This window comes from Myiozetetes cayanensis, unplaced genomic scaffold (genome assembly GCF_022539395.1).
Source record: "Myiozetetes cayanensis isolate MyiCay16 unplaced genomic scaffold, myiCay2020 scf9, whole genome shotgun sequence".
Lineage (NCBI taxonomy): Eukaryota > Metazoa > Chordata > Aves > Passeriformes > Tyrannidae > Myiozetetes > Myiozetetes cayanensis.
In genome coordinates this window covers 17,052,400-17,068,976 of record NW_026088185.1, presented here as the reverse complement: position 1 = coordinate 17,068,976, position 16,577 = coordinate 17,052,400, and the positions used below count along the sequence as shown (strand labels likewise).

Below are 16,577 nucleotides of genomic sequence, written 5' to 3'. Positions count from 1 at the left end.
TGCCATGTTATCTCTCTCCTCACAAACCCCAAACTTACAGATGATTGAAAAACCAGGGGTTTAAAAAAAAAAAAAAGGCATTTCAGCATCCAAATTCATTTTTTCTACATAAGTAACTTACTTAATACTTAAGTTACTTAGAAGAGAATGAAAGTGCAGACAGACTGATTCACATTAATCATTCCCATATGGTTTAATAGATACATTTCAACCTTACTGAATCACTAAAAACTGTATTACAGCAGCTTCTTGGATTACAAAAATATTTAAAAAATAGTAAACAGATCATTACCTTATTAACCTTAAGGTATGTGAAATTTATCTGAAAAATATTTTATTTCCTTCCCATTCCTTGGTAAAATATCCAAGCACAAATATTTTTAGATCTACTTTATGATTACAAGAAAAAATGCTAAGTAAAAAATACAGTAATTAATCATACATCTTTTCATATAGGACTTTACGTCTACCTTCCTATCTAGAATGTACCGCTAACTATTTCAACAGCCAGCAGTTCCTTTTCCTAACAAACATTTGCTTCACACCTGAATACTTTCCATAACAAGAAAAAGAGTCCAATGACATTAGATCACTTACTATCAAGGAACAAGTTAGGTTAACATTAATGTCATATATAGCTGTAGTTTGTGATGTTCTCAAAAAGAAACATTATTGGTATTGCTGGACTTTCTAGTTTTAGTGTGAAGCCATGCACTAGCGCATCAACTAACAACCCCACTGAATTCTTGTGCTCATCTAAGAAGGGACCCTGCTGAATGTCCTAATGCATCTTATTGTGAATCTTCAGCAAATAAAACTTCATGTATGAGCTCATGATGTGCTTTGCTGCTGGAAAGTCACAGGCTCTGTGGGAAGCTTTTTATCTTCCCAGCAGTCAGTTCTCTGAGAACATCAGTGCAGCTACTGTAGTTACCTGTAGATTACTTGTATTTTCTCACATCTGTGTCCAGCAATCTAAACCATGATGATAAAGGGTCATTAGGTTTTGAGTGAGGAAGGGGATGGACTAGACAATTTGCTCTGATAAGCTCCTTGTTGCGAGTGCCGGTTTAGAATGTGAAATGCGGGGTTATGCACATTCTCAACTCAAAACGCTGTGCTCTCAGAGCACCAATTAAAAATCATACTCAGCCCATCTTAAACTACATGAACACACCTTACCTGAAATTTTTACAATTAATAATATTGCAATAAACTAATTCTATCCTGGTAAGAAGAACATCAACTGTCTATTAGCCACAAAAGAATTCAGGTACAATTACTAAGATAACTGCTGTTTGGAGCACAGCAAAGCAATTTCCCACAGTGGGACTTACAGTTCAATTTACCAGTTGGGCAAATATTTTGTGCTCTGTAGTGGTCCACAGAGTTAACAGTTACCTGTAACATTTGAGCAGTGTTATACTTGGAGAAAACTTTTTTCAACCTAAACAGGTGTTTCAGCTTTATCTGTTCCCATGAATACAGATTTTTTTTCCAACCCTGTTCTAAGACCTCTTCTAAGACTTTTCAATTAACATTTGATGCAAATTTATGAAAGAGCCAATGGTCCTATCTTCCCATTCCAAGCTACTCACAATGAGACCTTGTAAGTTATAGGCTTCTTGGAAGAGGGATGAGAATAAGCACAATGTCACCTATAAAATTATGTTAGTCCTCAAGTAATTTGATGAAGTGGTAACAGGCTTTTTTTTTCTTTTTTCTTATGGGATATTCTGAATTCAGTAACATAATAAAAAAAAAACAATCACATGAATTAAACAATAATGGAAGAAGGCTGTATTTTCACATGCAGCAAAACCAGATAATACCATGAATACAGTATACAGTTCCAATGACATGGTCAGTGACAGAATTGTGAGAATCCTTTAAAGTATTTATTGTGAAATTTTGTGTCAAACTCCAGAAAGTATCATGGTATTATACTAGTCAACAGACTAACAGACAAAGGAAGGACAAAGGAGTCACTGAATATTCCTTGGTCAATGCACAACCCATCACAAGAAAGTCAGAGATTTAAGGGTATCAAGAATAAAACTACTAGATTTCCCTCTTCTTGAAATTAAAGATTAAAATAATTACCCTTCAAACACTAACTCATCAGCTTAGATAGTTCAAAAGGGTTTTTCTCCACTGCCCTTGCAGAGATGATGATATCCTGCTATGTTGCTTTTGAGTCTTAATTTCAAGTCAGAGAAGAAAAACAGAAGGCTGATATTTTACACAAAAAGGTCTATTTCCAAATTAGAATAATTTTAACAAAGCATGAGCTCATAATGGATTTTCCACCAAGATTCAAAGAGAGTATTTGAAAGAGAGCTCTTTAATTTTATGAATTAATTTTATTTTATACCTATGCATCTTCTAGTTCTGACTTCTGCAAGAGAACTAGCTAGATATACCACATCTTTTTTTTTTTTTATTACTACATGGTCTTTAATGAAAATGCATCATTTTGAGAACATTAACAGTCTGCATCATCAGAAAAAATGAATCCTTAATAATTATTCATACAGCAAGTAGCAGTAAACCGAAATCATTTCAGAAGACCTGAATGTGTCAAGAACTTTGACAATTATGACTGGAGCCAGGAAACTGTAGCACTGCAGAATTTCTTATGAATTTTTCTAGTTACTTTTTATAAATGCTGTCCTAGATGACAGCTTAATGTGTACCACATGCAATATTTATTCTTCTTCAGTGTCAGACTGTCTAGCCATCCAAGGGAATACAAAGAATGTCACTTATTAGGATAAAAGCACAAGGAAGGTAATCAAGGACATATGTAACATCAGCCAATCATGCCCTATTTCAACATCCTATTCCATTCATAACAGTTCAACAATTATTTGCTTACTGATAACTTGCTTTCAGGCTGTTTGTGTTCCCCATAATGGTGGTTTGCATTTATTTTGCTCTTTAGAATTGGACACTTGCTGTGCCATGCATGTTTGTCAAAACTTTCTATCTTCTGTCAGAAATAGCTTTAGCATATCAAATAATTTCTGTTTGTCAGAAATCACTAATAGAACAATCTAGTTACCTTCTGTGTCAATAGGGTACTAACACAACTAGAAATCAGAAACAAAAGGCTATAAGACACCAAACACTACTGCAAGACAGGCAGCTAAACCTATGTTTCTGTTTAGTATACTTCGATCATATAGCTGTGTCTTTATGGAAAGCCTGGTACAGAAATTAGACTCTGACTGAAATGGAAATGTACTTCAGCAAGATACTATCTGAACACAAATTCATTAACCTTGTTTTTAAGCTTGAGAACTAAATTCCTTAGTAGTCCTCCACGCCTCTTGACCATATTTTTACTTATTTATTTATTTTACCAAATGCCTATACAAAATACTTGCAGACATCTTATCTGCTGATTCCAATCTATCTGATGGATGAAGTTATGAAAAAGCATTAGTTCACAAAGAGAAGACAGGCAGATAGAGGGAGCTAAAGACAAACATTTACCCTCCATTATTTTTTAAATAACAGTAATAATAATAATTTCTTAAAATCCAATGGGAAACTGAACACACATGCACAGTTCATTAATCTGAATATACTGGCACATAAAGGTTTTATTAAATAAAAAACAGGTATGGATTTAATGAGCCTCTGAAATAAAACATAAGCTGGAAGTACCATCACATGTTTTAGATTGACAACATTGTACAGGTTTTCAATGTATTAGGTGTAAGATTTTCTTTTTTTTTTTTTTTTTTAATATAAGCCATTTGGATTTAAATACATTTTCACTTCAGAAACGTCCTACTGTGCCAATGCATGAGAACAAGAGTGAGGCTCGATATACAATGAATCTGATTAATGCATTCTCATTGTCCAAGTCAATGAAGTACAAAACCAGCACATGCACTTAACTGTCTTTAAAGTATTTATCTTCTAAATCTCTCTTCAGGCTTTAGAAACTAACGTCAGAGAAAAGTAAATCCCAAACATTATTCTATTTAACTTCTCTTCAGATTAACAATAATTAAGCTCAAGCACTGCTAATAAAGGATAATAAGATATCCATGTCTCATCTGACAGTTCTTCCATTAAACATATATAATGTACAAACTTTCCTCTGCAATTTAAACATGAGGATGCATCTATTCCTGGTTTCAAGGCAAGTATACATGGTTCTATCCATTGTAAAACTAGTGACTATCAACATCTAAGCATAGGTCATCAGTATTAGTCATTAGAAGGAACTCAAGTTGTGAAAATAAAATACTCTGCCAAAACTTTAGAAGGTAAGATACATTTCTTGAGAAGCACGAGCAGTTAAATGAAAACATATTTCCACATACTTAATACAAAAAAAATGAACTGTAAATAACCATAAAATTAAAAGGAAAACTAATTTTAAAAAAATGCGTCAGATTTTCAAAATAATCATCAATGAGAAATGTGTCTGTCAATTGTGAATCAAAGAATTCACTTAGAATAAAAGTAAACCTAAAAGATGGGTGCCAAAGCCATAGCAGCCTATATTTCCAACTGTATAAAAGAATCATCTTTCTTAAACATTATTTTTCCATTTATAATAAATGATGTTCCCCTGTAGACCTTATTTATAGAAAACAGAACAATGTTCTGTAACACATTCCCCCAAAGAACAGAGATGTTTCAGATCATTCACAAAGAACAATTTCAAGATGAGTATTTTTCCCACTTCCTATAAATATCTCAAATATCAATTGCAGTGAGAGGAAGAATGGTAGATGAAATAAAATAAACTTCAACTATGAGAACCCAACAATATTAACACAATTTTGTAGCATGTGATAGCAAGAAATGTCTCAAGAAGTGATCCAGACAAATTCAATAAGCAGAATTTTAGAGGTATATACAGATCCTTTGCAAATCAGATAGACCAATACTGGGTAACACATTATGTAAAGAAAGATATTTACAAATTTGGACATTGTTTAAGAGACAGCACTATAGCAACGCTGACTGCAATGCCAAATCCAAAAACGCAAAAGAAATACAAGTAATACTCTCTTGTTATTTTTTAATGAGATTATATCATCATAGGGGTTTTGCTTTAAAAAAAACCTCTAAAATTTCCTCTCAGAACCCACCAGCTACAGTCAGCAAGGAGGTATCAGATCCTAACACAGAGGAGGAGCTACTCACATTGCTCCATCACACCAAGAGAGACCACAGCCACCCACCTCTCTAACGTCATTGCACAGCCTTCCTCTCCATCTTCCAGATTCTCATCAGCACCCCCCCAAAAACAACTGCTGGCTTTTAAATGCCATGTCAGATATAATAGCAACCCAACAGATGTTAAAAGCTGGGGAAACATGCCCATATTATCTATTTCCCCCTTGATCTGAAAGAGAAATTTATTTGTCTTAAGGACCATGCACAACTTCTGTTCCTATATTGTCTAGTTGACAAAGACAGGGTAACAATGCTCATTCATTCTGAAAGGCACAGGGTTTAATAAATTGATCAGTAATAAATAACTTAAGATCAATAATTTAAGAATAAACCTTTACTAAAAAGAAGAAAAATCTCTTGCAAAAATCTCTATTATTTTATTTCTAAAGCAAAAAAGACAAAAACTCCCATTATTAAAAATAACCGAATCCTACTTTCCACAATAAGACCTGCTCATTAATGGGTCAAAGTCCAGTTATTCTTTGAGCTCATAAGTGAAACCATAGCATATGTAGATCAGTTTCTAGCCCTCTTTCTCTCCCAAAATTCCCAACATTCAAAGATGCAGAAACAGTTACAGCATATTATCAGACAGCATTTTATCTGCAATGAAAGAAGTATAACTGGACCTTCGTACTGTGCATCACAAAATATTTTTGTAAATCAACAATAAACAGAAAAATGCAGCAGAACAAAGCTCAGTCTTCTCCTGGTAGATTTAGACACTCATTTTCAATCAAAGAATAAGCTTAATCCCTGGGAAATTTAATTGAGGAGACCATTTCACCCTACTTTATTTTCATTATTTCATCAATATCATTAGAACCAAAAATCACTGCAGTGAAGGTGGTTGTGCTTGTAACACACAACAACCCAAAAGAGTACAGAAACAAAGTGGTTTACTTTTTCATTACTAGTGATGTTTCTCATCAGGATCTTCAAATGTGAAAGGGATTTTGACCCAAACATCTACAGCCTTACATGCACAGTCAAACTGCTTTACTCTAAAATGTGTAAGAGTGACATTCCCTACTGAACTATTTACCAGTGGAAGTAGGGTTTCAAATCTGCATCTAAGAGAATATGGTAGAGAGATGACAGCACTGATATGGTGTTAATAGCTACTCTACTCCAAAAACTCCTGAGGACCTGTCGATTAGGTTGTGTAGATGATGCTCAGGACAAGCAACCCAATTACACAATCAGGTCCTCAGTACAAAAGCTGGGTACTTAAGCTGCTTGCCCTTCCCTTTTCTTCCATTCTGTAATACAGACAAGTGACTAAAGCCCTGTTTTCTCCTTCATTTTTTCCTTTCTGTGTTTAGGACATCACTGGCTCAGAGTACTATGAAAGAGAAATGCCTATTCTACTAAATATAAACCAGTCTGGATCTAAGAACATAGGATGTAAAAAGCAAGATGAGACACTCTGAAGCTAAAAATCTCACTTAAGAGTATTAAAAAACATATCAAGCTACTGAAAATCCCCAAACTCATTTAGTTGCCGGTAAAAGTAACATAGTAAAGCCATAGAAAACTGTACATTGTCAAAAATGCGACCTAACCTACAATAAATAAGGGAAGCAGTGATTAGCCAGCTAAGGCTGTGACAGCACTGTTCAGTGAGGGACCACAACTACATACAGCACACACTTAAATGACCCTGTGCACATTGGGAAGGCCTTTGAGAAAGAGGACTGACAGAACACATGGTGTCTTTGCAAATATCATTCAGGAGATAAGCCACTGATACCATCCCAGAAAAAAATATGCAATTGCTAAACAATATCAATATTTTTATTGGGTAACTTGATTTTAAAGTGAAGAACATTTCCCAAAAATTATTGTCTACAATTTTACCAGCAACAAGACTTTTAGGGACATAGTAAAGAACACTGAGGCATGAAGCACAAATGTCTCGACAGTGCAAAGTAAGCTCTTCACACAGCATACTGGGAAGAAGGAGGAGCAGTTATTTATTCGCCTCTGCTTTCTGCATATCCACTACACAGTAACAAAATCTATACTCAAGAGACGTCTCTGCATCTCAGGTCTGCTTCTTAGCAGTTTAAGCATTCTCCAGTTTAAAAGAAGACTGACGTTCAGAAAGGATGTTGTACCTCATTATGCACCCAGAGTCAGAAACACGTCACATTGTGATGATTTTGCAACAGAATTCACACCATTGTCTTGGACAATGTTACCACATACCATTTTCTTTTGGAGGTCCCTCTCCTTGCTGTTCATGTAATCTATACACTGGATGAATCCAAGTTGTGTAAATAATTGATTTTAAACCTAGTGCAACATTATTCTTCTCTCATTTAGTACTCTTCACCTTCAGTAGCATGCATATTTATAAAGGTGACAGAAATATTTATTGAAAAGTCCCAATTTCAGTGAAGATCAGGAAGAAACAAAGCTTCTAAAGTGTTCAGCCAGTATATACAAATAAAGATGCCCTTTTTACCCTGCACAGCTTTGGATAACTTTGTAAGTAGTTAAGATTTGGCTTGTTGCAAGTTAGCATCTACTACTTTAGATTTTGCCTATGAAAATCCAAGTGTCTAAATAAAATATCACACAAAATTACTTCATTCCTCAACTGCCATGTCAAATTAAAAAAAAGTACCGTTATCAGGTAGCAATTCATAAAACTACACAAACCAACTATACAACTGGTGGAGCATCCAAACTCATAGCTGCAGTTCTTGAATATTACAACAGAACCCACAGGATTGCATATAAACAGCTCAGAAATTATGGTGATGACAGCCAAAAACAAAATTAAAAATGCCGAGAAGACCATCTGGAGAGAGAAGAAGAAAAGGCAGAGAAGATAGTAAGCAATGCTGAATTGTTCAAAGGGAGGTTTGGATGACATGCAGCTGGTAAGACAGGAATCATACACACGGCAATGAAGTTGAAAAGTTACTTGTAGCTGCTTTCACTCAGCACAGCCTTACTGCTATGAAGTGTTAATACACAGTTCTTCTGCGTTACTCTGAGAGTATAATCAGAGCACACAAGAGGCTCTGTGGGTTATGGCTGTGGTGAGCTGGTGTTTGGTGCTCTGGTGTGCTGGGCTGCCATGTGTCACTCAGAATACTGGAGAAACTGCTCTTCATTACTCTGGTCACCCTGCTCTCTACAGTCTGCAGCCTTTCAGGAGTTTTAACCATAATGTGATGCTACCTTTATCTGCCCGGGACAGGTCCTCCCAAAAACCAGAAGGTTCCCCTCTACCACAACCACCCCTCTTTTTACCAGTTCAAGACTCAATATATCCCAAGTAAGTCACTGAGGCTTTATTTCCTGACTTCACAACCTACACTTTAGCTATTTAGTAGTGCCATATTGTAATCAGATGGACAAGAATTTTTGTAAACAGCTTCTCCATACAGCCTTGTCCACTTTTAAAACATACAGAAACTTTACATTTGAACAATTATACTTTCCTAATACTTAGGAGTCAAGACTTTACATTCGGCATGGAGTAAATTTGCTATCAGAGATAAACCATCACACTTTGGCAAAAGATGAACACTGTAGTGAAGCTGGACTCCTGGAAGGTGCTTTTGTGTCTGGGATAAGATTACACACTGAAGCTGAGAGCAGGGACCCATCTTTCCATGCTTAAAGACATGTCCCCAACACCTGCTATTACCCAAACAATATGTATTCACATTCAAACGGACTGGGGACTCCAAAGGGGCAGGCAAAAGAAAGCAAAGCAAAGCAGGAAGTCTGGTGAAAGCAATCATCCAGACCAGAGGACTGGACTGGAACTAAGCCAGCAAGAAGGGGATGAAATCAAAGGAGAGGGAGGTGGAATCTGGCAAAGACCCACAGAGAACACATCAGCAAGGGAAAGGATGGGGAAAAGCATCTGGGATAGACAGAACAACTAAATGAAAAGTCACTAGAATTGGTAAGACAGAAGACTACAAGAAGTCAATTGGCAATGTCAGGCAACAGTGCTGGAAAGAAAACAGACTGCCGTTTGGTTGATGGATGGTTAATTGATTTGTAGTCATTAATTAGTTTGTATAAGAAATAATAAAGAATAACTGTTTATTAAGCAAACAACAAGCACTATCCCCTACTATACTAGGTAAGTGCTCTATGCAAAACATATGCAATTCTCTATGTTAAAACAACCTGAGCTGTAAGATACTCTCTCTCAGTCAGGCAGTAAAGATGCAGCAGGATGCCTAAATTCTGGATCTAGTTAACTTTGAGTATCTGACTTCTCAACTTGCGTATGCAAAACTCTATTTATACACAGAAAACATAAATCACCTCCTATTATTTTTAAAAATCCATTTCAGTTGTAAGGTAGGAACAAGAAGTGTAACGTGTTGGTTTTTTTTTAAAGTATTTTCCAAATCTGTCAGCATAAAAGACAACCTTAAAATCATTAAGCAGCTATGTCAAGAAAACATCTCAATACATGATGGCATTACAACTTACAATTATGATTTTAAAATTTCTATAAATACATTCTAAAATATATTTATAAGAATAAAATGTCTCTGCCTAAAGATCCATACCCACAGAAATACAGCTGAGAACTGCAAGTGTCCATTCATTACTAGATAATAACTTTCTTTCCTAACTAGTTTAAAAGTGAAGGACCAAGTGAAGCAGATTAATTCATACTCAAACCTATTGAGTATTCCTTGTACTTGACCCTTGATATTTCTTTCTTCATGTCAGATTTTCCCACCCCTCCATTTTTTTTTTTAATATTCGGAACATCTGAAGCAATATGAAAAAGATGAATAGAAAAGGATTATTCACTCACATACTACAAGATCTAAGGAGCATCAAATGAAATTATGATGTGGCAGATCCAAAACAAGCATAAGGAAGTACTTCTCCATATAGCACATAGTTAAGTTGTGGAAGTCCCTGCTCCAGGATATTGAGATGCCAAAAAGTATACTTGGGTTCAAAAGGTCAATGGTTAGATTTATAGAATAAAAATCAGTCAAAAAGTATTAACCACAAATATATCATACCTGGTTTAGTCAGTTCTACAATAACAGATTGCAAGAAGCTGGACGCATACACTCTGTTTGCTTAATCTGTTCCTATAATCTTCCCTGGACATCTGTTAGTGGCCTGTCAGAAACATAATACTAGAAAATATAGACCTTTCATCCGATCTAATTACGCCTCTTCTAGCTTAAGAACATTAAAAATGCTGTAACAATTAATGGGGAAACTTTTATTTACTATGATATGTATACCGCTTTTCTAAATACACAGGAGTAAGATACTAACTTCCCTATCCCATCAACACCCTAATTATTTAACAGATTGTCTACCAAAACATTTTGAGAAAAAATCCCTTAAAAATAACGTTAACATACATTTGGATATTCAACAAATCTGAATTATATTAAAGAAAGCAATGTTCAAAAATCCATATCAAGTCTCAGACAATGTAGTTGCAATGCTAGAAATACTAGAAAATCATTAGCAGCATAATCGGCTCTTTGAATTACAGTCTAGGCATAGGATGATAAAATCCATTTGACTAGACCTGAGAAGTTGAGTCAAAACATCAGTTTATGCAGTTTTGACACATGTAGTATTCCTGGTTCTCGCTGCAAAGAGTAAGTCCAACATACCAAACCAAACAGGATGCTAAGCATGGTCCACTATATTTTCGCAATAATTAGCTCGATATATTTCATAATTGGAATCCATATTATGAACCACTAAAAGTACCCTCTTAAGCAAGACTAAAATGTAAACCTTTAATTAGATGAAGGGCTGATAAATCTGATATCCTGGATTTATGCGACATCCCGTGACTCAGAAACCAGTTCTAACTGATAATTAATAGGTTTATCTAGAACTCTTTCATGGTAAAACTAAAATACATGTATACCATGTTGAGCTACTAGATCCACATAAAAAACATTAGGAATTATTAAAAGAAAGGTTTGAGTATTCATTTAGAGCACAGCAATATGTATTAAGAATGGTTTCAGTGGATTCCCCCAGAAAAATCAAGATTACTGTCATCTGATCATAACATAAGTGAGACTAACACAGCTGCCATGTCAGCTTCTCTTCAGGGGCTAGGTCTTAATCATAAATCAACTGAATGACTAATTCTACATTGTTAAAACCAGCAAGTAACTGCTTGGAGCCATTCCAGTTTTTACATCTTTCAAAAGGTCAATACACCTACTCAAACACACAATAGTCCTATCTTTCACAGTGTTTTTCTTCTTTTCTTGGATTGAAAAATAACATGTTGGCACTTAAATGTAAGTTTGTTTTAACCAACAATTAAAATGTTCATTAATTCTGAAAGAGTGACCCAGTGAAACAAAGACAATTTTAGTTTTTCTCTCCACCCACAATGAAAAACTCCTCTGCTCTCCTTTGCCATTTTAAACACTTTCATAGTTGCAAAAGTCGATGAAAACATTTTACAGCAGAGCATTTCCTGCATTAACCTTACTTTTGTTAAAGTAATATTATGAATTAAGCTCAGAAATAAATTATTTGAGACGAATTACTAGTGTAAATGTGGTTTGCATTTCAAATATGAATCTCTACCTCTCAATATAATAACAAAAATCACAAAGTGGCATCTAGGAGTAAAATATATTCTAATCATTTACATCTGCTTGCACCACACAAATGACAGAAGCCTACCGTTAGCATCCTTCATAGAAAACATTTATTCTGCTCTTAAATATAAAAGCTATGTTGCATAAACAGAGGATTTAAAGCTGTGGCAGAGTGGATGAAGGAAAGGAAATGGCAATCTTTCTGGTTCTAGTAGATGCCTTTCCCTATCACACAATGTTTCCCACTCATAAATACATGACAAATACTTCCTCAATCATTTTTTACGAGCAGGGATGCACAGGGGGTAGTCAATGGCTAGCTTGAGGGAAAATAGGAACAGCAGGAGGCAGAAACTGTACTGAAAATGGCTATGTGGTAAATTCTCTTCTGGAACATCACTCAGATACCCTGGCTTTGATCTTTCAGCTACAATTACACTCACATCCACGAGATCTGGGTATACTTTTTAAAAACTAAATAATTAATTGTAATAGAAACAGTTAAACTGTTCATTATATGACTCCTTAACTCAAACCTCTGATTTTTTACAAATTAAAAATTGCAATTTATCTGAAGATTTGCTTTCAGTTGGGTTTAACTATGTCATCATCATGACTAGTCTCACAAAAAACATGGGGTGACTGGCGACAGCTAAATCACAGACTGGCGTCGCCTAAGTAGTCTGGCTACCATTAGGGTCTGGGAAATGGTATTTACTGTACAATTAGAGCCAGTGAGCTCTACCTGTAATCATCCAAATACAGGTGTGAGGATCCTTTTTTGGACAGGGAAACCGACTCATCCATTTCCACATAAACTTTCACGTCTGTACTGTTACAGCGAACCTTAGGAAACCTCAGTGTTTGTACTTTGAAAAAAATATCACCTGACAATAACAGAGCAAACATGACTATCCTGATTTTAGAAACTTCCTGGGTAGAACCACTTCTTATTTTAAATTGTCCTACCCAAAAAAACATTTAAAGACGGAACAAATTAGTTTTAAATTATAAAATTTGGCCAAATATGAAGAGTTTACATTATTATATTGGTAAAAGAGTCTGTTCCAAAGTCTGTCTTCGGGGCTGAGAGGGTTGCTATTAAAATACGTTAAATTTTGTTCTTTAATACTAACACAAAATGTCTTGTAGTATCAAAAGGACAGTTTTAGTTGCAGTAATTTCACAGAATTTATTCTAATGATTTATTGGAGTTAACCATCTGACATTAATTATTGTTTTGGCTTCCAGTCTATGAATGTTTATTTTTCAGTTTAAAGCCTTCTCACTCTTTGATATCATATGGAAATGAGAATTTTTAATGGAAAATTGAAACCATGTGCATCTAAGTACTTAATGAAGTACAGGGAGAAACAGAGGGTATACTTTAGGAGAATTCAGATATTCCGCTTTAGATACTTTTGATTTGTTTGGATGAGTTACATGCATATATCTGTTCACAAACATACATTTATACATCTTCAAAGTATCCCACAAGTACAGTGTTTAAAATTCTGAATTTTAAGAAAATATTTGCCGTATGATTAGGTTTTTTTAAACTAAATACACTGCTGTAGATTTTTTTAATCATATACTAACTACATAATCTGTTCCCTCCTCAATAAATCAAATATTTATCCTATCTAGAGCTTCCAACAACACGCTAAATGTTGTACTTCCCAACAGCGGATTCCCAACATATGTCTACCATGTTAGGACTGGATCTTCATCCAGTTCACTGAATATCTGATAGACTGATTTTGTAACCATCATGTCCTTGAGTCACAATATTGATGTCAGGAATACTTGACTAAAACCTGAGCTGTTCATGGCATTAAAGCCCATCAAAAGAGGCCTGTAAACCATAAGCAATGTTCAAGTAGTGGCAAGAAAGCCAGGAATCCAACTGCAAAATGAAGATACTGTTAAAATGTGCAATTTTGCCACAGTTTGAAAGATTTCTGTGCAACACACATAGTTTTAGTCTTCTGGCATTCAATTCATTCCTCTGGAATGAAAAATACGTTGTTCAGACAATCAGCATTATATAACATGATAAAACCACATGTCTATTTAAATCAGTACTTCCAAATCAAACCTATTTTCTTCATAGTTAAGGGATTCATGTAAAAACAGAAGGAAGGAAAGCATATTCCTTTCTGCAGTTTCAGTCAAGGCTTCACCATATACATTGTACTCAAGCAGCATATCAGTGTGAGCATAACAAGTAACAGAAGCGTAAGATTAGTTTATATCGTTATTTTAATTAATATCCTTGGTGATCTAAATGCATGAGGAATTACTGACCATTGAAAAATGTGAAATATAAACAAATTCAGACATTTAACCTGTACACACTCACCACTTGTTTTTCTTTCTAATGTAGTCTTTTTCAGAGAGATTAACCAAGTAGATCATCGGTTTTGAAGTAAAAAACAAATGTTTGTTCAAAACATCAATCTGGAAGTGAAAATATAGGAGGAGAATTTTTTAAAAACAGGTTATACCAACATGAATTAATTTTATCATCATTTTCCTCACGGCATGTCTGAGAAGGCTACAGAATTCAAGTGTAATATATAAATCACAGATAAAAACAGAATCGGCTGATTTAACATTATAAAATCTTAAAAAAAAAACCAACCACCTTTAAAAAAGGCAGTAACAGGTAGCAAAATTAGAAGTCAATTCATGGGATAATATTTATAACCTACCTCTTTGTCATTCCAATCATGATAGAAGCGGACAGCTTTCTTTTCATCTATTACCCATGTCTTGATTTTGCACATTACATCCTACACAGGATCAAGAAAAAAAAGTCAAAAACTCAGCTGGATATCAGACTATTCTCTCCCATAAAAAAGGCATGTATGCATTAAAATTCAAAACATATACACAAATTAAAAATTAGATAATACTTTTTAGAAACAAGTTTTTACTCTCCCAGAAAAACACAAACTGCTGCTTTGAAAGTCACTAAAGAGCAATATGGATTATTAAAACCATACAAATCCCACAATTAGGAAGTTAAATACACAATACTCAAGTATCATCTCTTGCCACCATAAAAATAAGCACAGCTCATACAATATATGTAGAAATCAGTACATTTTAGATTGCTTTTCAAACTCAGTAAGACGCGACATTTCAGCATCCAGCGGGAGAGACCACGTACAATATAAACATGCCATTAAGAAAAGGGAATGGGTGGGACAAAACACAACAAATATCTTTTTTTCCCCCCTTCGAATTGTGAGCAAAAGAAATGGAGCCTATTATTGATGATCCACCCTCAAGAAATTAATTCAAATGGCCAAAGCCCTTTTTATTCCACATTAATTTTTCGCCAACACCTTCTCCCTCCCCCCCCAAAATGAAACCTGCCAAAGCCTCCATTACACAATGGCAAGAGCCTTGCACTGGTGACCTCCAACCAGCTGCATTCACTTTCAGAACATCTCTCTCGGCAGGAAATCTAAAGGCCTTTTAGTTAGCAAGCTAGTGTGCATTCAGAAGGAGTAACTGCAGGAAGAGCCCAATGTGCTTTGTTTCTCTGGCCTTTCTTCACAGAAAGATTAATCATCTGTGAAATGGAAACGGCAAACAGCAAGTGACACAAACTGAACCCTTCAAGCCTTTCCTCATCAGTTTTGTGGTCGTGAATCCGAAAGCTGCGTGTGGCACGGTTCTCCTTACAGGCAGGTGTTAATAAAAGGCTCTTGGGTCTGAAAGGTCAAACTTGGCTCTTCTAGGAGTAGTACATTTTAGAGTCGCCTATTTTTTGTTGTAGATAATTTATGATCATGCTTTAAATAATGCATTTTTTAAAGTTGTAATTGAGGCGACTGAGCATTAAGATCTTTAAAATACAAGGAAACATTCCCTAAACTGTTGAGCACACAACATTTTTTGCACTTAATGCTATGTGGTTGAAGTACATTTATAAACAACCACAAATAACATCAGTATTTACAACCATCTTTTCTAGTCTTGCAGTAGCTTTAGTGGAGGGGGAAAAAAAAAAGAAAAAGCTCTTCTAAATCTTCAGATCCTGATTTGAAACCCTCCAGGAACAGGACTCCCCACAGATTTTAACAAGGAAGGGGCAAGCTAAAACTTTTAATGAAATCTAACATGTTCTGCCTAAGAATAATCACTTTTACTCTCCTATAACTGAATTTCACTCATAAATGTTTAAAAGTGGCTAATATAACACCATTTCCTACAAGGAGAAGATCAAAGTGCTATATTACAAATGCATTATGATTAAAAAAGCACTGTGCAGCTTTGCTATTAACTGTTCTTTAAACCCTAAAAGGCTTCCCATAGATCTCACTTGGCACTGCATATACAACCTTTGACAAGTAATGTAGACCATTTTTATTCATTGCCTAAAATTGTAGGCAATTATGTGCGTCACACTGGCCACCTGCAAATTCTGAATGCCTGCTCCAGTTGTCAGAGCAAAAAACTAATGTCGGAGGGGATTAATCTAGGGGGAGAGAGTCCTCTTTAATGGCTCCAGCAGGTGAAATGGCCCAGCTGGTTACTATGATGAGTGGCCAGAACAGCTTATGTAGAGACATGCAACAAGATTACACATAAAGAAGAAAACAGTGGTACCATCTTATCTTTAACCCTATGTGCTTTTTATTTTTTAATTAATCAGTATAAACAAGATAAGGGAAGCAATTCTACCAGTAAGTACTTTTCATTTAAGATCTTTATCTTCAGCTTCTCTTTAAATAGACATATAAAAATCAACACAACCCCCAA

General features: G+C 35.2%; 1 protein-coding gene across 1 annotated transcript in view; it reads right to left on the bottom strand.

The window, feature by feature from the left end:
- The window catches only part of OLA1 (Obg like ATPase 1), a 96,551-nt gene that overhangs the window by 24,745 nt on the left and 55,229 nt on the right, over nt 1-16,577 (bottom strand). Inside the window, exons 6-7 of the mRNA XM_050339741.1 lie at nt 14,516-14,596; nt 14,164-14,261 (exon numbers count right to left, since the gene is read on the bottom strand). Of these exons, the coding sequence (XP_050195698.1) occupies nt 14,164-14,261; nt 14,516-14,596 (179 nt within the window). The remainder of the gene's footprint in view (nt 1-14,163; nt 14,262-14,515; nt 14,597-16,577) is intronic.